The 23,231-nt window shown below is 43.6% G+C and overlaps 1 protein-coding gene across 1 annotated transcript in view; it reads right to left on the bottom strand.

Moving 5' to 3' along the window:
• Positions 1–653: 653 nt before the first annotated feature.
• LOC149455713 (G protein-coupled receptor family C group 6 member A-like) overlaps positions 654–23,231 on the bottom strand; it is a 77,752-nt gene continuing 55,174 nt past the window's right edge. Inside the window, exons 5-6 of the mRNA XM_089686101.1 lie at positions 17,727–17,844; positions 654–1,636 (exon numbers count right to left, since the gene is read on the bottom strand). Coding sequence (XP_089542227.1) covers positions 654–1,636; positions 17,727–17,844 — 1,101 coding nt within the window. The remainder of the gene's footprint in view (positions 1,637–17,726; positions 17,845–23,231) is intronic.

The raw sequence follows: 23,231 nt of genomic DNA, 5'->3' as shown, positions 1-23,231 counted from the left end.
TAATTCAATATTCTATATACACAATTTATTTTATTTTAAGCCTAAAACAGGTTTCTACTATTGTTATTTTATTATTTTTTTATTTAAATGTATTTATTTTTTCAGATGACATAGGAGAGGAGGGCGGTTCCCGTACATGTGGCTTTTATCTATTTATACCACCGCATTATGTCAGCACAACAGACTCATCCCCTTGACAATGTCTGTTAAGACGAAACATACGGCGGGGTGGGGTGGAGTTTGTGCTGATGTCACCCACGCTTTGCTGGAGCTGACACCAGTAGCATTTATTACTATATGTGCTTACTAGGAAGATTTTCTGTAATTAGTTTTTTGGCTTGCGTTAATAAACCTTTTGATGGTACTACACTATTAGAGGTGTATATCTTTCATGCCGAGTTATTCCCGGAGCAGGAGAAGAAGATAGCAAAGGAATTTCCATGAGTGCCACATGCATTTCTGTGTTGAATGATCCAGGTCAAGATTAAACTTCATGCCATGTCAAACCACCTATAATTTGGGGTCTGATGAGTCGGTAAGAGGCTGTATGTGTAGGTGGTGGATTCACTAATCACATTTTACTTGGTCTCACTTAGGATATCACGGACACTTAATTTCATGGATGATTCATCTTCTTCATTTTAAGATTGTTCTCATGTAGTTCTTTGGATTTCATTAGCTGGTGGATTTGATTCAGACACGTTATTCATGCACATGGGAAAATTTCTGGCTTTAGCCTTGAAGAACCCAATTGTGCTGCTGTTCCCAACAACATTGTCAGTTTGTTTGAATAATATAATGTAACACACTGGTAAAAGGTGACATCCTATGATGCCGAAGACAGAAGAAAGAATGGCGACTATTTGTACTGCAGAGAGGTACATGGCCCTGGAGTTCTTATAGACGGGGATAAAAAGAATCCACACAAACATGTAGACAAGCATGCTAAAAGTGATATTTCGGGCCTCATTGTATTTTTCCGGCAGTTTCCTTCCCCTATAAGCAAGAAGGAAGCAAGTTAAGGCAAGCAGCCCAATGTACACTAACATAATACCAAAGGCCACATAAGATCCTTCATCACAATACTTGATGATGAGCTGAGGTATGGTGTTATCGGTCATAGAAGAGGGGCTTTTTAGAATGAGCCACACCACACAAATAACAACTTGTCCACCGGTTAATACAGTCACGGCAATGATTGAGCGCTGGCGACTGACGTTACCTATCCGCTTGCCCTTTTTGGCTGACTCAAAAGCTATAAGGATCAAGATAGATTTAATTAGGATGCAGTTGACAGCAATGGTGAAGCTAATGCCATACAAGGGCTGCCTAATCTGGCAGACTAGAGGGTTTGGCTCTACAATGAAAAACCAAATGCTTGCTGAGCTAAATATTAAAGACACTATCAAGATGTAGGCGTAATGGCCGCCTGCTGCCTTAACAGAGGGATTGTTGGCATTTTTCATAAAGAGGATTCCTATTGATAGTAGGACTGCAATTCCAAATGAAGCAAAAGTCATCAAAGTTACAGCAAATGGGTCCTTCCACTCCAGATATTGAACCGTCTTATTTTCACACAATGAGCTTCCATTTGATGACCACTGATGGGAAGGACACACAAAGCATTCAGCCATGTCTGAAAAAAATAAATTATACATTAAAAACAAATGTTTAAAATATATATTTTTAATTATTTGCATACATTTTGCAAATGGAGCGTGCAACCATAGGCACCTAAAGTAAAGATGACCAAACTTAGATAAAAATTAGTTAGATATTCCCCAAGGGAATATCACTTAATCACTTTTGAAGGGATGCAGATACTGTACATTTCCTCTTTAGGACCCAGAAAGTGCATCAGCTGATTAATATTTAAATATTCACTCCCATTCAAAATGAGTATGTGATCAGTCTGATGAAATAAAGAGCTATTTTTTCACAGCAACAATGTATATCTTTTACCCAGAGGGGTTTATTTTTTTCTCAACAAAAGTTGAGTTTAATATGCGTTTAAATAAAAAAAAATAAATTAAATTTTATATATATATATATATATATATATATATATATATACCCGCAAGCATGGGGGGCTCTTTAAAATTTTTTAAATTATTATTTATTTTTATAATTTTTAGACATTTCCATTTTATTTTTTAACCATTTGCCCTCTGGAAGATCCCCCCCCCCTTCATGACCGGGCCATTTTTTGCGATATGGTGCAATCATGCAATGCTGTACATAAATTAAATATATGTCATTATTTTCCCACAAATTGAGCTTTCTTTTGATGGTATTTGATCACCTCTGCATTTTTTGCACTATAAACAAAAAAAGACTGACAATTTTGAAAAAAAAACAAAACATATCCAATACGAAAATTAAAAAAATAAAATTTCTCCATAAATTTAGGCCAAAATGTGTTCCGCTACAAGTCTTTGCTCAAAAAAAAATCCCAATAGGTGTATATAAATTGGTTTATATGAAAGTTATAGCATCTACAAATGGCGGTATATATACTGGAATTTGAATTTTTTTATACTACTAATGCTGGTGATCAGCGACTTATAGCTGGACTGCGGCAGGCATTCTGACACTGGGTGGGAACTGACTAACTGTCACTGACACTGAAATAAAAATAAAAAAATAATAATTTCTTCATAAATTTAGGCCAAAATGTATTCCACTACATGTCTTTGCTCAAAAAAATCCCAATAGGCGTATGTTAATTGGTTTACGTGAAAGTTATAGTGTCTACAAATGGCAGTATACAGTCATGGCCGAAATTGTTGGCACCCTTGATATTTTTCCTGAAAATCATGTATTTCTCACGAAACGTATTGCATTAACACATGTTTTGCTATACACATGTTTATTCCCTTTGTGTGTATTGGGACAAAACAAAAAAAGGGAGGAAAGAAAGCAAATTCGACATAATGTCACACAAACCTCCAAAAATGGGCTGGACAAAAGTATTGGCACCCTTTCACAACTGCGGATAAATAAGAATGTTACAAGCATGTGATGCTCCTGTAAACTCACCTGGGGCAAGTAACAGGTGTGGGCAATATAGAAATCACACCTGAAAGCAGATAAAAAGGAGAGACGTTCACTTAACCTTTGCATTGTGTGTCTGTCTGTGCCACACTAAGCATGGACAACAGAAAGAGGAGACGAGAACTGTCTGAGGACCTGAGAACCAAAATTGTGGCAAAATATCAACAATCTCAAGGTTACAAGTCCATCTCCAGAGAACTAGATTTGCCTTTGTCCACAGTGCGCAACATTATCAAGAAGTTTGCAACCCATGGCACTGTAGCTAATCTCCCTGGTCGTGGACGGATGAGGAAAATTGATGAAAGATTGCAACGCAGAATAGTCCGGATGGTGGATAAGCAGCCCCAAACATGTTCCAAAGACATTCAAGCTGTCCTGCAGGCTCAGGGAGCATCAGTGTCAGCGCGAACTATCCGTCGACATTTAAATGAAATGAAACGCTATGGCAGGAGACCCAGGAGGACCCCACTGCTGACACAGAGACATAAAAAAGCAAGACTACAGTTTGCCAAAATGTACTTGAGTAAGCCAAAAGCCTTCTGGGAAAACGTCTTGTGGACAGATGAGACCAAGATAGAGCTTTTCGGTAAAGCACATCATTCTACTGTTTACCGAAAACGGAATGAGGCCTACAAAGAACAAAACACAGTACCTACGGTAAAATATGGTGGAGGTTCAATGATGTTTTGGGGTTGTTTTGCTGCCTCTGGCACTGGGTGCCTTGACTGTGTGCAAGGCATCATGAAATCTGAGGATTACCAAAGGATTTTGGGTCGCACTGTAGGGCCCAGTGTCAGAAAGCTGGGTTTGCGTCCAAGATCCTGGGTCTTCCAGCAGGACAATGACCCCAAACATACGTCAAAAAGCACTCAGAAATGGATGGCAAAGAAGCGCTGGAGAGTTCTGAAGTGGCCAGCAATGAGCCCAGATCTAAATCCCATTGAACACCTGTGGAGAGATCTTAAAATTGCTGTTGGGAAAAGGTGTCCTTCCAATAAGAGAGACCTGGAGCTGTTTGCAAAGGAAGAGTGGTCCAAAATTCCGGGTGAGAGGTGTCAGAAGCTTATTGATGGTTATAGGAAGCGACTGATTTCAGTTATGTTTTCCAAAGGGTGTGCAACCAAATATTAAGTTAAGGGTGCCAATACTTTTGTCTAGCCCATTTTTGGGGTTTTGTGTGACATTATGTCATATTTGCTTTTCTGCCTCTGTTTTATATTTGTTCCAATACATACAAAGGGAATAAACATGTGTATAGCAAAACATGTGTTAATGCAATACCTTTTTTGTGTGAAATACTTGATTTTCAGGAAAAATATCAAGGGTGCCAACAATTTCGGCCATGACTGTATATGCTGTGCAGAGAGATAGAAAGCAGCACGTCCATGCTGACAGGAGAGAGACCTGTGTGGTTTACACAGATCTCTCCCCTTTCAGCTTCACCAATAATCACTGAGTCCAGGCAGGACCTGGTGATTAACCATTTCAATACCGGGCACTTTTACCCCCTTCCTGCCCAGGCCATTTTTCAGGTTTCAGCGCTCTCACACTTTGAATGACAATTGCGCGGTCATACAACATTGTACCCAAACTAAAATTTTTATCATTTTCTTCACACAACAAGAGCTTTCTTTTGGTGGTATTTAATCACCACTGGGATTTTTATTTTTTGCTAAATTAACAAAAAAGACCGAAAATTTTGAAAAAAAAAATACATTTTTCTTAGTTTCAGTTATAAAAGTTTGCAAATAAATAATTGTTCTTCATAAATTTAGGCCAAGATGTATTCTGCTACATGACTTTGGTGAAAATAACTCAAATTAGGATGTATTATTTAGTTTGTAGGAAAGTTATAGAGTTCACAAACTATGGTATAGATCTGAAAATTTATCAATCCTGAAGTACTGACGGCCAATCTAATTTCTTGAGGTCCAAGAATGTCAGAACAGTACAGATATTCTCCAAATGACCCCTTTTTGCAAAGTAGACAGTCCAACGTACTTCATAGGAGGCATGGCGAGTTTTTTGAAGTTGTATTTTTTTGTCATGATTTTTCAGAAAATTAAAAAATTTTAAAAATGATTTTCACTATTTTGTTTTTACATACTGTCACCAGTGCAGTACAGCGTCATCATATAACTGGCATGGCGGTGATCAGGGACACTGACTGGTGACAGTATGAAAAAAAAAAATATAATTTTTGTTTTATTTTTTTATTATTTTTAATTTTTTATTACATTTTTTTTCTTTTTTTTAAGATTTTTTTTTTCATATTCCACTATGACCAAAGTAGTACAATGTTACCATAGTAACATTGTACTACTTTGGGGAAATGATCAGTATTTTTTTTTTTTTCTACACAATTTGCTTATAGCAAAGAATTACTTTGCTATAAGCAAGCATTTACCTGAATGACATCGATTCATTCAGGGTTTTTTTTTTGTGTGCTTAGCTGTGATTTGGCTACGGCTAATCACATGACACAGCTCGGCTGTGATTGGCCCAGCTTGTGCATGTGATGACTGTGACCAATCACAGCTAGACACACTAGTATACAATGGATGGCATGAATGAAGCCATTCATTGTATACAACTGTCATGTGACCTGCTGTGATTGGTCATGGCAACGGGGCCGGTACTCAGATCTGTCATTGGCCGTGTCCGAGGTACACGGCTGGTGACAGATCGTGCCGCTGCGTGGCTCTGCAGGCGCGCAAACTGCGCATGCCCGGGAGGACGCCATATGGCGTCCACCCGGAACGCTGAGGGATTTTGCCGGCCGCCAAACAGCCATTGGCCGGGCGGCAAAAGGTTAACATCCTCAGGAGCCAATTATAGCATGGGGAGGATGGTGCACATGTCCCCCCCCACCCGGAAATGCAGATTTTATATCATATATTTACGTGATTTTGCACAGCAAGGCCACCCTGTAGCAGTACATTTGCTATGGGGCGGTCATCAAGTGATTAAACTAACTTCTATTGTAAACATCCCTTGTCATACCAATAGGTAGTGACAGGTTATCATAACTGAGAGATCTGGGGTCTTTTAGACCCCAGATCTCTCCACTGCCCTTAAAAGCTTCAGAAAGCGTTTGCAAACCTGTAATGGTTTGTTGACATTTGTCAAAACCAAAAGGGACAAAAAAATTGTTGCTTCTGGTATTCTTAGATCATAGAGATGATCGGGGCTGTTCCAATCCTCCATCAGCTATATGGTTAGCCATCCTCACTCATGGGTTCCCCAGTAGGATGGGAGAGCCTGGGAAAGCATCAGAACATGGTGGGGGCGAGAGGAAATAAACCCGCCAGCCACTTGTAAAAGCAATACAGCGCCTAATTGACCTCTAGGATTGCTTTTTATGAGAAAGCAAAAGGCATCATCTCAGTATAATCACTGAAAGTACTGCGATGTATGGGTACCTCGCGGGGCAGCAAGTGGTTAACCATCTCAATACTATGTTCTGACACTCTACAATCATTATGACGCATGCTGCACCCTCTTCTTCTATCCTATACTCCCTCACGCACATCTTCAATCTATCCCTCTCTAATGGTGCCTTCCCCACCCCTCTAAAGCATGCACACATCACTCCCATACTTAAAAAGCCCTCCCTGGACCCCACCAAACTGAACAACTTAAGACCCATCTTCCTGCTGCCATTTACCTCTAAACTCTTAGAATGCTTAGTCTACAATAGCCTGAGCTCCTACCTCACTGACAATAACTTTCTTGACCCTTTACAGTCTGGTTCTGCTCACTACACTCCACTGAAACTGCCCTACTAAAACACACTAATGATTTACTAACTGCTAAAATCAATGGCCACGACTTTGTACTCTTACTACTTCACCTCTCTGCAGCTTTTGATATTGTTGACCATCCCCTCCTCCTCAAAAAACTACACTCTCCTGGCCTCCGAGACACTGCTCTCTCCTGGTTCTCCTCCTACCTATCGCAGCACTCCTTCAGCGTTACCTATAACTCCTCCTCTCCACTTCCTCTTTCTGTAGGGCTCCCTCAAGGTTCTGTCCTTGGACCCCTTCTCTTCTCCATCTACACCTCCTCCCTTGGTCAATTGATAAACTTCCATGGCTTTAAGTACCATCTCTATGCTGATGACACACAAATCTATCTTTCTACTCCTCACCTCACCCCTTCAGTCTCCTCTCACATTACTAACCTACTAAGTGACATATCGGCATGGATGTCACTCCACTTCCTTAAACTCAATCATTCAAAAACTGAGCTCATACTATTCCCTCCAGCCCATGCCCTCCCCCCCGACTTCTCCATCAAGATCAATAATACAACCATCAGTCCCTCCCTACATGCCAGGATACTAGGTGTAATCCTAGACTCCCATCTGTCATTTCAGCCCCAAATCCAATCACTGTCCAAATCTTGTAGACTTCACCTCCCCAACATTTCTAAGATTTCCTAACCTCAGAAACTACTAAGCAACTTATTCACTCCTTTGTTATATCTTGCCTGGACTATTGTAACTCCCTCCTCATCGGCCGGCCTCATCACAGGCTATCCCCTCTTCAGTCTATCATGAATGCTGCTGATAGACACATACACCTTACTAACCGTTCCATATCTGCCATCCCTCTCTGCCAATCCCTCCACTGGCTTCCCTTGCCCAATGCATAACATTCAAAACATTAACAATAACATATAAAACCATTAATAACTCTGCCCCCAATTATATTACCAATCTTGTCTAGAAATATCACTCAAACTGTCCTCTCTCCTCCTCACATGACCTCCTGCTCTCTAGCTCCCTTGTCTCCTCCTACCACGCTCGTCTTCAGGACTCTCTACTCCAATCTATCAGACTACCGCCTACTCTGTCCACTTTTAGATGATCTCTGAAAACCTATCTCTTCATGGAAGCCTATTCAGCTAATTACGGAATCTTCTATTCCTCCTACCAGTCCATCCCCCACAGTTATTTCCTTTTGTACCACCAGCCCCTCCCTCTTATATTGTAAGCTCCAAGGAGCAGGGCCCTCTGAACCCTCTTGTATTGAACTGTATTGTTGCTGTATTGTCTCCCTTTTATATTGTAAAGAGCTTAGCAAACTGTTGGTGCTATATAAATCCTGTATTATAATAATAATAATAATAATAATAATGCTGCTGCTTCAAACTCTATTGTCAACCGTCTCAATGCCATGTACTGACACTCTGCATTCATTATGCTAAATGATCCAAGAACCTTTTAACTTGTCAGTATTTGTGGTGATTGATTCTCATATCCTTTTGCCTTTTGTGATCAAAGAATCAATTATCATTTTATAACTTTGGCATGTGTCTGTTGCTGGTCTGGTTTGACAATTTCCCTTCAATTCATGCGCCCCTTATTGTTTCCTAATTGACCAATTGATGAATCTTTTACTACCCCATCTACCTATATATTTTGATCAGCTTATGGGGGAAGTCACAGACAGGTGGCAAGTCAGAGTCAGGACATTTTGTTTTTGATTGAGTTTTTTTTTTTGCAGGCATGTTAAGCAAATTGAACATAGTGTTAAGTGGTAAAAGATTCAACAAGAAATAACTATGCTCCACTCTGGACTAACCGCAAGCAAACCAACAATTTGTAAAGCATCGCTTACAAGTCTGATTCCTACTCCCTCTACCCTTTAGTATGCTCCCTCTACTCTCTTTTCTCACATTAGTTTCCTCTGTTCTCAAATTCTCAGTACTTTGCTCCTCTTCTCCACCCCAAAGCTTTCATAAATCACCCTCACTTCTACTTTTCCCCTACTATGGCACTCATCACCTCTTGCAAATACTTGACCCACATGCTGACCCAAACTCCAGGACAGGGAGGTATGTGTGCTCCTATGCATCCCGCTCCCATATTACTTTCCTCCCTCTCCTGTTCTCTGTGGATATTTCCCCTAATCCTTGCCCTCCAGTATCTCAATGCCACCCCCACAACTGACACCCTCCTTCCCCGGCAACAGCTACAATCCACTCAGTCTAATCTTTATCTTCCCATCCAAAAGCCAACTCCTCTCTCATGTGCCCTCTGGAATGCCCACTCTATCTGTAACAAGCTCCCCTCCATTTATGACCTTTTTGTCTCCCATTTCCCTAACCTTCTTGCCATTACTGAAACCTGGCTTCATGCATCTGACTCTGCCTCTGCTGCTGCCCTCTTCAATGGAGACCTCCACTGGACTCACTCACCTAGACTCCATGAACAGAAAGAAGATGGAACTGGTATGCTTCTATACCCGCTATGCACCTTTCAAGTCCCTCCTTCACCTCCTCCTCTTTTGAGACTCACTGTATTTGTCAGTTTTCTCTAAGGATTGCAGTGATCTGCCACCTATCCATCTATCCTGGACCAGTGCCATGCTTTCTTGATTACTTATCTGCCTGGCTAACCTACTTTCTCTCCTCTGAAATACCCACTATCATTCATGGTGATTTTAATATCCCTATTCATGTTAACAGTGGCCACGTCTCAACTTTTCAAATTACCTCATCTCTTGACCTAACACAATGGACCTCCACTCACTCTTATGGTAACACCCTTGACCTTGTTTTGTCCCATATTTGCACTCCCTACAACCTAACCAAAACCCCCTTTCTTCTCTTTGATAACAACATCATCAGTATCACAGAGTCCCTGTTTTCAACCACACTTCAACCAAATGATTACCCACAGAAGTTGGTTTTCAGAAAAGCAAGAGACTCATATATCTTTGTTCTTCTTTTACTGTTAAAAGTTTTTTTAGTTTTTAACCATTGATTATCTTATGGACCCTTAGAACATTGGTTTGGCTTTCTGCTGTATATTTGACCAGAGGTACTCTTGGACTGATGGTTTCTTCCCCGTTGTCAGCTGAATAAAGCTTTCTTGTATTTTCTATCAATATTGATCTTCATCTACATCAGGTGTTACTATTGTACAGAGCATCATCATCGGTTGGTAATTTTCTGCCTTTACTGTATTCATTTATTTTTGCTTTACATTTTCATTGAGTTTATATTATGTTTCATTAGTATTTTTATTGTTAATTGGTTATGTATTTTTTTATTTCTATCAAGGCTCCTCCCAGGAGGTGGCGGCTTATCACATTTAAGTCTGCTGTTTGCAGCTGTCCATTGCATTTGTGTCCTGTCTGTTGCACAGCAGCAAGCTCCTATTCAGTTAACTCTTTGCTCTCCTGGATACCGACTCGGCTTTGGCTAAGACTCCTCCTGGCTTCTGACCCCGGCTCTGGTGACCATTCTTCCTGGCTTCTGACCCCAGCTTTGGCTACGATTCCCGCTGGTTCTCAACTTGATTATCCTGGAAGACGACCTCCACAGGAGAACTTCTGTCCTACCAAGTCATCCCCTGTTGCTGTCGGACTTGCATAGACTCTTGCCTTGTTTCTGTGTAAATAAACCTACCTTTATTTGCACCTCCTTGTGTGTCTGGCTCCTCACTCCCTGACACTACATGAATGCCGTGAATCCTGATGGTGCAGGTACACCCTCGTTCCCTATGTTGGTTGCCAGACTTGATCAGCAGGATCTCTTGTTGGATCAGTTCGCTCAGGCATTGCAGACGCTGCTTGCACGCACAGCTCACCTTGCTCCTGGTGCAATTAGGCCGGTTGTCACTCCTGTGGTTGCTACCGCTGCTGCTCCGGTTGTTGCGCCTGCATCTGCTGCTGCACCTGTGGTGCCCAGAGGTATGACTGGTTCAGCCCCCCTTCCACAGTGCTTTGGGGGTGAGCCGAGTCAGTGTCAGGGTTTCCTTAACCAAGTGGACATATATTTTGAGTTGATACCCCACGCTTTTCCTACTGAGAGGTCAAAGGTGGGCTTCCTAATCTCGCTGCTCTCGGACAAGGCCTTGGCCTGGGCAAATCCCTTATGGGAGAACGATAACCCTGTGATTTACGAGTTTGCCGGTTTTGTTGTGTCCTTCCGTAGGGTATTCGATGTGCCTGCTCGCTCTGCCTCTGCTGCCAAGCTGCTCATGACCATGCATCAAGGTTCACGGACCGTTGCCGAGTACGCCATAGAATTTTGTACTCTGGCAGCAGAGGTGGGTTGGAACAATGAGGCTCTGGTGGCTGCTTTCTCTCATGGTCTCTCAGATGCGTTGAAGGACAAGATTTCAGCCAAAGAACTGCCTGTGGAGCTTGAAGCACTCATTTCCTTCCTAATCCTGATTGATACCAGGCTCAGGGAGAGGGCTTCACTTAAGGAGCATCTGCAGAGGCCTCATAACCGATTGGCGCCTACGTTTTCTGTCCCACCCATTCCTCCCTCTCCTCCCATGCCTCCTGGGGATGGCGGTGAGCCCATGCAGCTGGGGTCTGGAGGTGAGCCCATGCAGCTGGGGTTTGCTCGCCATTCCGAGGGGGAGCGGGCCTCTCGGCGTCGGGAGGGTCATTGCCTGTACTGTGGTCTTGGTGGGCATTTTCGGCAGTCCTGTCCGGTCCGTCCGGGAAACGCTCGCACCTGAGATCCCATCGGGGGCAGATCTTGGGTGGAGTTTCCTCGTCCTCGGTGTCCCACAAAGATAAACCACTAATCACTGTTGTTCTCTCTGGGGCGGAAGGCTCGGTAACGGCCCAGGCGTTGGTAGACTCTGGTGCTGGTGGGTTGTTTATGGACAGTTCGTTTGCTGCTCAGTACTCCATTCCTCTGCAGGCTCGAGTTACTCCATTGATTCTTGAGGCGATAGATGGCAGGCCCCTGCAACCGCCGCAGGTTACCTACGAGACCCTACCGGTTGAAGTAGCTATTGGGGCTGTTCACATGGAGTTGGCCTGTTTCCAGGTAATTTCTTCTCCGCACTACTTCGTGGTTTTGGGATATCCCTGACTTCAGAAGCACAATCCGACCTTTAATTGGCGGTCGGCCGAGATTTTCTCGTGGTCTCCACAGTGTGGGGCCGGTTGCATCCATGGACCTGTTAAGGTGTTGTGTGCCTCCTCGGACTCTGTGTTGCCCACTGACTATGGGGAGTACCTGGACGTGTTTGACAAGGTGCGCACCGGTGCTCTGCCTCCTCATCGTCCATACGATTGTGCCATAGCCTTGCAACCCGGTGCCACTCCTCGTGGCAGGGTGTATCCTCTTTTGGTTGCGGAGAATCAGCCCATGGAGGAGTACGTTGTGGATGCGCTTTCCCGGGGGCACATTCGCAAGTCTACTTTCCCAGCAGGAGCTGGCTTTTTCTTCGTGAAAAAGAAGGGCGGTGAATTGAGGCCTTGCATTGATTATAGGGGTCTCAATCAAATCACGATTAAGAATGCATACCCAATTCTGTTGATTACCGAGTTGTTCGACCGCCTCAAGGGAGCATCGGAAGCTTTCCTCTGCAGAATGCAACTACCAGATTGGAGACAGGATGTTGTTGGCCATTATTCAGGCTCTCAAGGAATGGAGGCACCTGCTCGAGGGTTCTGCGGTTCCAGTTCTCATTCTCACTGACCACAAGAACCTGACGTATCTCTCGAAGGCTAAGAGGTTGACTCCCCATCAGGCCAGATGGGCTCTGTCGCGTTTTAACTATGTGGTCTCCTATTTGCCTGGCTCCAAGAATGTCAGGGCTGATGCCTTGTCGCGGCAATACTCTGAGCTGTCCAGGGAGGACTCTGAGCCGACCTCTGTCATACCTTCGGATCAGATCCTGGCTGCCATTCGTACCAGCCTGACTTCTCCTCTTGGGGAGCAGATTTTGGCAGCTCAAACTGATGCTCCCTCTGAGAGACTGGATGGTAGATGTTTCATACCTGAGGGATTGCGAACCCGCCTGCTGCGTACCTACCATAATTCCAAGACTGCCGGTCATCCGGGGAGGAACCAGTTGTCCTGGGTCGTTTCTCGTCTATTCTGGGGGCCATCTCTCCGTTCCGGCATTGCCTCATATATAGCGGCATGTTCTGTCTGTGCCCAGAATAAATCTCCTCAGCATCTTCCATTTGGCCTTCTGCAACCCATTCCCAATGGGAGCGTCCCTGGTCACACCTGGGCATGGATTTCATTGTGGACCTCCCTGCGTCTTGAGGCCATACGGTCATTCTTATGGTCATTGATCGTTTCTCCAAGATGTGCCATTGTGTTCCGTTCAAGAAATTGCTGACTGCGCAAGAACTGGCTACGGTTTTCGCCAGGGAGATCTTTCGCTTGCATGGGTTGCCTAAGGTGATTGTCTCGGACCGTGGGAGCCAGTTTGTGTCCAGGTTCTGGCGCGCCTTCTGCTCCCAGTTGGGCATCAAGCTCTCCTTCTCTTCGGCTTACCACCTGCAGTCCAATGGGGCTGTGGAGCGTTCCAACCAGGCCCTGGAACAATTCCTTCGCTGCTATATCTCAGACCATCAAGACAATTGGGTCGATCTCCTGCCATGGGCAGAGTTTGCGAAGAACTCGGCTGTCAACTCCTCCTCCGGGATGTCTCCCTTCATGGCCAACTATGGGTTCCAACCCGCTGTATTGCCTGAGTTGTTCTCGCCACAGGACATTCCGACTGTGGAGAACCATCTTGCTGCCCTGCGTTCTTCATGGGGGCAGATCCAGAGGTCCTTGAAGGACTCAGCACAGCGCCAGAAGCTCCAGGCTGATCGTAGACGGTTGCCCGCTCCTTCATACCAGGTCGGAGATCAGGTGTGGTTGTCCACTCGTAACCTCAATTTTCCGGTGCCCGCACCAAAACTGGCTCCCCGTTTTGTTGGTCCTTTCCGCATCCTCCGCAGGGTGACCCCGGTTACCTATGCCCTTGCTCTTCCTCCTGGGATGTGTATCTCCAATGTCTTCCACGTATCCCTGTTGAAGCCTCTGGTCTGCAATTGCTTTACTGCCTCACTGCCTCGGCCCTGTCCTATCCGGGTTGACAGTCATGAGGAGTATGAGGTGAGCCGCATCCTGGACTCTCAGTTGGTCCGTGGTCGGGTGCAGTTCCTGGTCCATTGGCGTTCCTGGGTTCCTTCCGCGGATGTTCATGCTCCTGCCCTCCTCCGCACTTTTCACACCCGCTTTCCCCAGAAGCCTTATGTTGAGCCGCGGAGGGGGAGGGGCCCTTGAGGAGGAGGTACTATCAAGGTCCTACCTTTCCTCAGGGCTTGTGCTGCTCCATGTGCTGGCATCCATCTTAGGTCTGCAAAGCATTGTGGGATCCTTTATGCTTTCAGCCCTCTGCGGCTCCTCCCAGGAGGTGGCGGCTTATCACATTTAAGTCTGCTGTTTGCAGCTGTCCATTGCATTCGTGTCCAGTCTGTTGCACAGCAGCAAGCTCCTGTTCAGCTAACTCTTTGCTCTCCTGGATACCGACTCGGCTTTGGCTAAGACTCCTCCTGGCTTCTGACCCCGGCTCTGGCGACCATTCTTCCTGGCTTCTGACCCCAGCTTCGGCTACGATTCCCACTGGTTCTCAGCTTGATTATCCTGGAAGACGACCTCCACAGGAGAACTTCTGTCCTACCAAGTCATCCGCTGTTGCTGTCGGACTTGCATAGACTCTTGCCTTGTTTCTGTGTAAAAAAACCTACCTTTAATTGCACCTCCTTGTGTGTCTGGCTCCTCGCTCCCTGACAGATTTCACTATAGGCACTATTATTTTGTTTTCCTAAATTCCCTGAAGAAGTGGGTCTTATTCTATAAAACGCATCGGCTCTCTGGATCAATTATCCATTTTTCTAATTCAACTCTATGGAAATACATTTGCCTAATGATGATCTACTTATTTGATGTAATTGGTGGGGCTCTTATACTCTTTCTTGTGACGCTTTTGCATCCCGGGCCAGAGCCTTTCCCCCTTTTTGTTATTTATATATTGTTATTTTGTTTTTGCTGCTTTACTATGTATGTGCCTATTTTGGCTGACCAAATTGTCTTTCTTACCATATGTGTGTTTTTTTAATAAAAATTACAATAAAACATGTTCTATTTTATCTAGTGTTTTCATGTTGTGCATCTTTATATATGGTATGGTGCCCTGAAAAGCCCCATTAGTTTTTCTCTGTTAGGGTCTTTGCCACTTTAACCCTTCCATTTTCCCCTGTCCTGCCCTGACCTGGCCACTTCTGTCTACAACAGCTCACTCTTATCCTCACTGCATGCACTTGCTCCTCTTACTACACCCAGAATAAGACCTCGACCATTATAACCTAGGCAGACTGACAACACCAGAAATTTTTAGAGACATAGCCATGAATTAGAGTGATTGTGGCGTAAATCCAAATCGCTGCACACCTTCACCCTATATAAATCTGCCTTCCTAAAATACAATTCCACCCTCCATGCTGCCAAGAAAGCCTACTTTGCCACTGTCATTAATACTTTGTCATCCAGTCCTCATTGTCTCTTTTCTACTTTTAACTCACTACTTTCTCCACCACCTCCACTGAGTAACTCACTCACTGCTCATGAGATTGCCAATCACTTCAATTGCCATTCATTGATGCAATTCACGGGTATATCTTGGCTGCACAGATATCTATCCCACTTAACATATTTGTAGAAAACCACATTCAAAACTTTCCTCTTTTGGCCTTGTTACTACAGAAGAGGTTGCCAAACGTTTCTCAAAAGTCCACCTTACCATCTATCCGCTGGACTCCATTGCCTCAAAAAACACTACAGTCACCCTCTTCCTCTATCCTATCTTCCCTCATTCACATCTTTAATCTCTCCCTCTCTACTGGCACCTTCCTCTCCTCTCTAAAACACACTAGAATCACCCCAATCCAATACTTAAAACTCACAAATGATTTACTAACTGCTAAAACCAGTGGCCACTACTCTAAACTCATACTATTAGACAGATCTGCTGCCTTTGATACTGCTGATGATCCCCTCCTCCTCAATAAACTCCACTCGCTTAGCCTCCAAGACTCTGTTCATTCCTGGTTCTATGTAAAAAGGTGGTGGTGGCAGTTTGAAGGTTAATTGTGTAATTACTGTAACCCAGTGACATTTGCTCTCAGGCTGCTGACACATAGATTGTGGTCCTGCAAACTGGAAAACCTTTGTGCAGGGTGCAGCTGAGAGTGGCATTGTTACGCAAGTGACAGCGTGGTGTGATATTGGCTGGTCCTTTGTCTTGAGTTGGTGAGAAGGTCAGAGGAATCGGGCACCTCGTTGCATTTCAAACTGCACTTGTGAAGCTCGTGCTAGATGCACGGCAGGGCCCATTCCACTACTGGGGAAAGGTAGTGGAGAATGCTGGACAAGTGGATGTGGACATGGCTTAGCATGTCCCTCCTAATTGCAAACAACAGTGAAGGTGTAAATCTACATGAGAACCTGAGAGTTATCTGAAGAACAGTTGTGTAAATGTACACTATGTACGTTCATTTCTAAAATTAGAAGCATGCCTTAAGGTCGGGTATTCCCCCATGGAGGCCTCATCTTTTTCCCAGGGCATTGATGGGAATGCACAGAGTAAAGGTACCCCATGTGTGAGGCAGTGACCCTGCTATAGGTGCCTAGCATAGCTCAGAAGAACCCACCTCAGGGGTAGTCCTCTTATGTGACCCATAAGAGTGTGAGTTCTCCTACTCTGTCCACTTTTTGGTGATTCCTGAAAACTCATCTCTTTAGAGAAGCCTATCCTGCCTTCAGCTGACATCTGAATCTTTTATTTCTCCCTAGAGTTCATCCTTCACAGTTATTATATTTTGTTCCACTTGCCCCTCCCTTTTAGATTGTAAACTCCCATGACCTACTAACCCTCTTGTATTGAATTGAAACTGTTGGTACTATATAAATTATATATCAATAATAATCTGACTCGCTAAAAAAAATGCACTGTGTGGCCAATATCTTATCTTGGCAGTAATTAAGCAGAGAGGTTAAAAAATGAATCAAATGCAAAACTACCTTAAGTTAGTAATCTATAAATCTCTATATTTAATATAATAAAAAATATGGAAAAACAAGCACATAAGCGAAGTCAAATAACAAAATTTAAAGAGGAACACTGCAATATTTATTCATATACAACTAGTCATTATCCTGATTAACTTCAACTATGACATAATGATGTAAGCGCTAATAATATGGGCCCTCTGATTCCTCTTGTATTAAATTGCATCACAACTGTTCCATCTCTCTCTATTTTGTAAAGTGCTGTGTAAACTGTTGGTGCTATATAAATCCTGAATAATAATAATTACAAAGGCTCAAAGTTTAATTCATAAAATAACTATTCAACCTGCAGATGCCACTACAAACTCTAACTGGCAATTTGTATCTGCTGTAAACTGCAATTGTCAGATACAATTGCAATATTAAAAAGTTTAGAGAACAAAAATGATATATTTTTTTACATTTTTGTGCATTTGCTACTTCAAAATAAATAAACAGAGCATTTTTTTTATTATTACCAAATAAAAGTCTTAATTGTTCATAAAACTAATTACAAAATACAAACTAGTTGTACATTTATATCCAGTGGTTATAACTGGTGCTGCAAAATTGGACCTGTGCTTTAAGGCATCAGTGACCTCTGATCACAAAAGTCAAAAAGAATAGAAATGAATTTTTTAAATTTATTTTTGTACTGCACATAATACGTTTCTAGAACTCATACTCACATGATGGCTTGTGTGGAAGGTAGCAGCAGCACTGTGAAATGTATCAGTTATTTGCCCACATGAAGGGAAACACGACAGTTTAGTGAACCAGTGAGATTTCAGTATACCTACCAGGCATGGGGGAGTAGGTGTTTTCTGCACAAGCATTACATTCATAGCAGCAGCTGATAATTGAATGCTCCTTGAAATACCCAGGCTTGCAGGTTTCTGTACAGTTAGAAAAAGGGACCTGCAAGATAGCATTCCACAATTTAAATCAAACAATTCTAAAAACTGCAGTGAAACTGCAGAACATTTTGTAAAATGATGCAATGCAAGTTTATTTGACTGTAACATAAGTGTGAAAAGTTGTGTGAATGAGTGATGCAGAGTGATGGACTGTATTAGGCAATGGTCAGAGACAGAAACTATAGAAGTGAATGGTGTCTTTAACTGGAATTTTTTAACTAATCAGATTGCATTCCAAGGCAGTTCAGCTCTTACTGGCAAGCAAGGTGTAACACGGAAAATTAATTTTTCCTAATTTATACACATTGGGACAGGAAAATAAAGTTATTATCATTTTTGGATGCAGACTCAGTGGGTGTACAAACCTGAGAACTCAGCTCAGCAGAGATCTAACAAACCTCCCTCCATGATCGCCCCACCTTCAGTCCCCACACCGCTCTCTATGATCACTCCACCTTCAGTCCCCACACCACTTTCCATGATAACTACACCTTCAGTCCTCTCACCTCTGTCCATGCTCACCCCACCTTCAGTCCCCACACCACTATCCATGCTCACCCAATCTTCAGTTCCCTCACTTCTCTCCATGCTAACCTCACCTTAAGTCTGCTCACCTCTCTCCATACTCATCCCACCTTCAGTCCATTCAACTCTTTCCATGCTCACCCCACTTTTAGTCCCATCATCTCTCTTCATGCTTACTCACCTTCAGTTCCCTCACCTCTCTCTCTCTATGTTCATGGCACCTCAGACCCTTCACCTCTCTTCAAACCACCATCTTCAGTCCCTTAACCTTTTTCCATGCTATCCCATGTCAGATGGTTTGGATTGAACTCAGTAGACCTCCTCTCTATTTAGGTAGCAGGAGGAAGCAGCACCTTGGGTAATCATAAAAGCCAGTACTCTCACATGATAACCAGCCCCTTGGCCCCATTGTTGAACAGCACTTGAGGTGTGCTGTGATTTCACTAATGGGCTATGTTGTGCAAGGTTTTGTATGGGAATAAAGAACTCCTTGGAGTAATTGGCTTGGGTCAGCTGCCCTTTTTGCATAGAATTTCAAGGCTGCCATGGTCGCAGGAAAAGTCATGTAATATCTCTCTGATCATGGCAGCAATAAAAACAAAATGATTTATTAGCATGGAGAGGAGTTAGACTTTTATTGTTTTCTTTGTCTACTTCTGCCTGTGACCAGTGCACCCTCTCATTTCTTCTCACTGTGTCACCAGGGCAACAAGATTGAAAAAATCTCAGTGTGGACATGAGCAGCAATAAAAACTTGAAAGAGGTTTTGACTTTTACCCATTCTTTCAGAAACAACTGAGTACTGTCCGTGATACTTTTTTCTTTTGCACTAACATATAATTTTGAGGACAAGCTTTCGGTGGAATGTCCCCTTCTTCAAATTCCAAGCAGTACTTAGTACTGCTTGGACCTTGAAGAAGGGGACACTCCCCGAAAGCTTGTCCTCAAAATTATATATTAGTGCAGATAAAAAAAGTATCATGGACAGTACTTAATTGTTTCTGTCACAAATGCACTAATATGGCTACAATCACCTCAAACCCATTCTTTCAAAAATGAAGATACACGTTTTTGTCTGGAGTTTCGTTTCAGGATAAAGTTGACACCCAATGAAGAGCAATGTGATGACATGCCCTTAGAGGGCAGGTCCACGATGCCTTGTACTTACTTGAACTATAACATTGACAACCATGTAATCTACTTTCTGTGTGTTTTGGATGCAGAAAAAAAGCACACTGAAACACATGTGGTGTTAACTGACCCTAAAAGAAATTATGCAGAGCAGAAGAGGTGAGTATTGCAGCTAGAGATGAGCGAATCGAACTTGGCGAAGTGGAATTTGTTTAGAAGATTAGGAAAAATTTGATTTGCGCCGAATCCGAAAATTAGCAGACTTCGGTTGCGCGAATCGAAATTTTCCAAAAATGGCGGCGACATGTGTGGCGACGGAGCGGGGATCTCTGGGAAGGCGCGCAGACAAGGCGCGCTGACCCATAATGCATTCATTCATGACATGTGATCGCATTAGCCAATCAGCAGCCAGCCAGCCAGCACTGTGTAATGGTCGAGCTATAAATTGCGGCCATCTTAGAATTCTCCATTAGCCTCCGGTCATTCAAGAGAGACAGACCACTCTGTATTAGGGACAGAGTTAGGGCCAAAGAGACTTTAGGGCCACAGAATCGTTACTTAGGGACACAGAATTGTTACTCAGGGACACAGAATTGTTACTCAGGGACACAGAACTGTTACTCAGGAAAACAGAATTGTTACTCAGGGACAGACACAGAAATGTTACTGAGGGACGCAGAATTGTTACTGAGGGACACAGAATTGTTACTGAGGGACACAGAATTGTTACTCAGGGACACAGAAATGTTACTCAGGGACACAGAACTGTTACTCAGGGACACAGAATTGTTACTCAGGGACAGACACAGAATTGTTACTGAGGGACACAGAATTGTTACTGAGGGACACAGAATTGTTACTCAGGGACAGACACAGAATTGTTACTGAGGGACACAGAATTGTTACTGAGGGACACAGAATTGTTACTCAGGGACACAGAATTGTTACTCAGGGACACAGAACTGTTACTCAGGGACACAGAATTGTTACTCAGGGACACAGAACTGTTACTCAGGGACACAGAATTGTTACTCAGGGACAGACACAGAATTGTTACTGAGGGACACAGAATTGTTACTGAGGGACACAGAATTGTTACTGAGGGACACAGGATTGTTACTCAGGGACAGACACAGAATTGTTACTGAGGGAAACAGAATTGTTACTCAGGGACACAGAATTGTTACTCAGGGACACAGAACTGTTACTCAGGGACACAGAATTGTTACTCAGGGACACATAACTGTTACTCAGGGACACAGAATTGTTACTCAGGGACAGACACAGAATTGTTACTGAGGGACACAGAATTGTTACTGAGGGACACAGAATTGTTACTCAGGGACAGACACAGAATTGTTACTGAGGGACACAGAATTGTTACTGAGGGACACAGAATTGTTACTGAGGGACACAGAATTGTTACTCAGGGACACAGAATTGTTACTCAGGGACACAGAATTGTTACTCTGGGACACAGAACTGTTACTCAGGGACACAGAATTGTTACTCAGGGACACAGAACTGTTACTCAGGGACACAGAATTGTTACTCAGGGACAGACACAGAATTGTTACTGAGGGACACAGAATTGTTACTGAGGGACACAGAATTGTTACTCAGGGACAGACACAGAATTGTTACTGAGGGACACAGAATTGTTACTGAGAGACACAGAATTGTTACTGAGGGACACAGAATTGTTACTCAGGGACACAGAATTGTTACTCAGGGACACAGAATTGTTACTCAGGGACACAGAACTGTTACTCAGGGACACAGAATTGTTACTCAGGGACACAGAATTGTTACTCAGGGACAGACACAGAATTGTTACTGAGGGACACAGAATTGTTACTGAGGGACACAGAATTGTTACTGAGGGACACAGAATTGTTACTCAGGGACAGACACAGAATTGTTACTGAGGGACACAGAATTGTTACTGAGGGACACAGAATTGTTACTCAGGGACACAGAATTGTTACTCAGGGACACAGAATTGTTACTCAGGGACACAGAACTGTTACTCAGGGACACAGAATTGTTACTCAGGGACACAGAACTGTTACTCAGGGACACAGAATTGTTACTCAGGGACAGACACAGAATTGTTACTGAGGGACACAGAATTGTTACTGAGGGACACAGAATTGTTACTCAGGGACAGACACCGAATTGTTACTGAGGGACACAGAATTGTTACTGAGAGACACAGAATTGTTACTCAGGGACAGACACAGAATTGATACTGAGGGACACAGAATTGTTACTGAGGGACACAGAATTGTTACTCAGGGACACAGAATTGTTACTCAGGGACACAGAACTGTTACTCAGGGACACAGAATTGTTACTCAGGGACACAGAACTGTTACTCAGGGACACAGAATTGTTACTCAGGGCAGTCACAGAATTGTTACTGAGGGACACAGAATTGTTACTGAGGGACACAGAATTGTTACTGAGGGACACAGAATTGTTACTCAGGGACAGACACAGAATTGTTACTGAGGGACACAGAATTGTTACTCAGGGACACAGAATTGTTACTCAGGGACACAGAATTGTTACTCAGGGACACAGAACTGTTACTCAGGGACACAGAATTGTTACTCAGGGACACAGAACTGTTACTCAGGGACAGACACAGAATTGTTACTGAGGGACACAGAATTGTTACTGAGGGACACAGAATTGTTACTCAGGGGCAGACACAGAATTGTTACTGAGGGACACAGAATTGTTACTGAGGGACACAGAATTGTTACTCAGGGACACAGAATTGTTACTCAGGGACACAGAACTGTTACTCAGGGAGACAGAATTGTTACTCAGGGACACAGAACTGTTACTCAGGGACACAGAACTGTTACTCAGGGACAGACACAGAATTGTTACTCAGGGCAGTCACAGAATTGTTACTGAGGGACACAGAATTGTTACTGAGGGACACAGAATTGTTACTCAGGGACACAGAACTGTTACTCAGGGACACAGAATTGTTACTCAGGGACACAGAACTGTTACTCAGGGACAGAAACAGAATTGTTACTGAGGGACACAGAATTGTTACTGAGGGACACAGAATTGTTACTCAGGGACAGACACAGAATTGTTACTGAGGGACACAGAATTGTTACTCAGGGACACAGAATTGTTACTCAGGGACACAGAATCGTTACTCAGGGACACAGAATTGTTACTCAGGGACACAGAATTGTTACTCAGGGACACAGAACTGTTACTCAGGGACAGACACAGAATTGTTACTGAGGGAAACGGAATTGTTACTGAGGGACACAGAATTGTTAATGAGGGACACAGAATTGTTACTCAGGGACACAGAGTTGTTACTCAGGGACACAGAATTGTTACTCAGGGACACAGAATCGTTACTGAGGGACACAGAATTGTTACTCAGGGACACCGAATTGTTACTCAGGGACACCGAATCGTTACTCAGGGACACAGAATTGTTACTCAGGGACACAGAATCGTTACTCAGGGACACAGAATCGTTGAATTAAAGAGTATGTCAGACAACACGCAGAGGAGTGGCAGAGGAGGCAATGTTTCAGGAGCGAGCAGACGTGGCAGCAGAGGAAGGGGTCGAGGCAGCACTAGTCGCAGCCAGAGGCCAGTGCTCCCTGTGTCATCCAGCGGTCGTGTCTCCACCGACAACCCTGCCGTCATCGATTGGTTGGCTCGGTCGTCTTCCTCTTCACAGGT

Source organism: Staurois parvus, unplaced genomic scaffold, assembly GCF_062004578.1.
Source record: "Staurois parvus isolate SC_StPar_1 unplaced genomic scaffold, SC_StPar_1.0 ptg000390l, whole genome shotgun sequence".
NCBI classification, from domain to species: domain Eukaryota; kingdom Metazoa; phylum Chordata; class Amphibia; order Anura; family Ranidae; genus Staurois; species Staurois parvus.
This window is presented reverse-complemented; position numbering and strand designations above follow the sequence as displayed.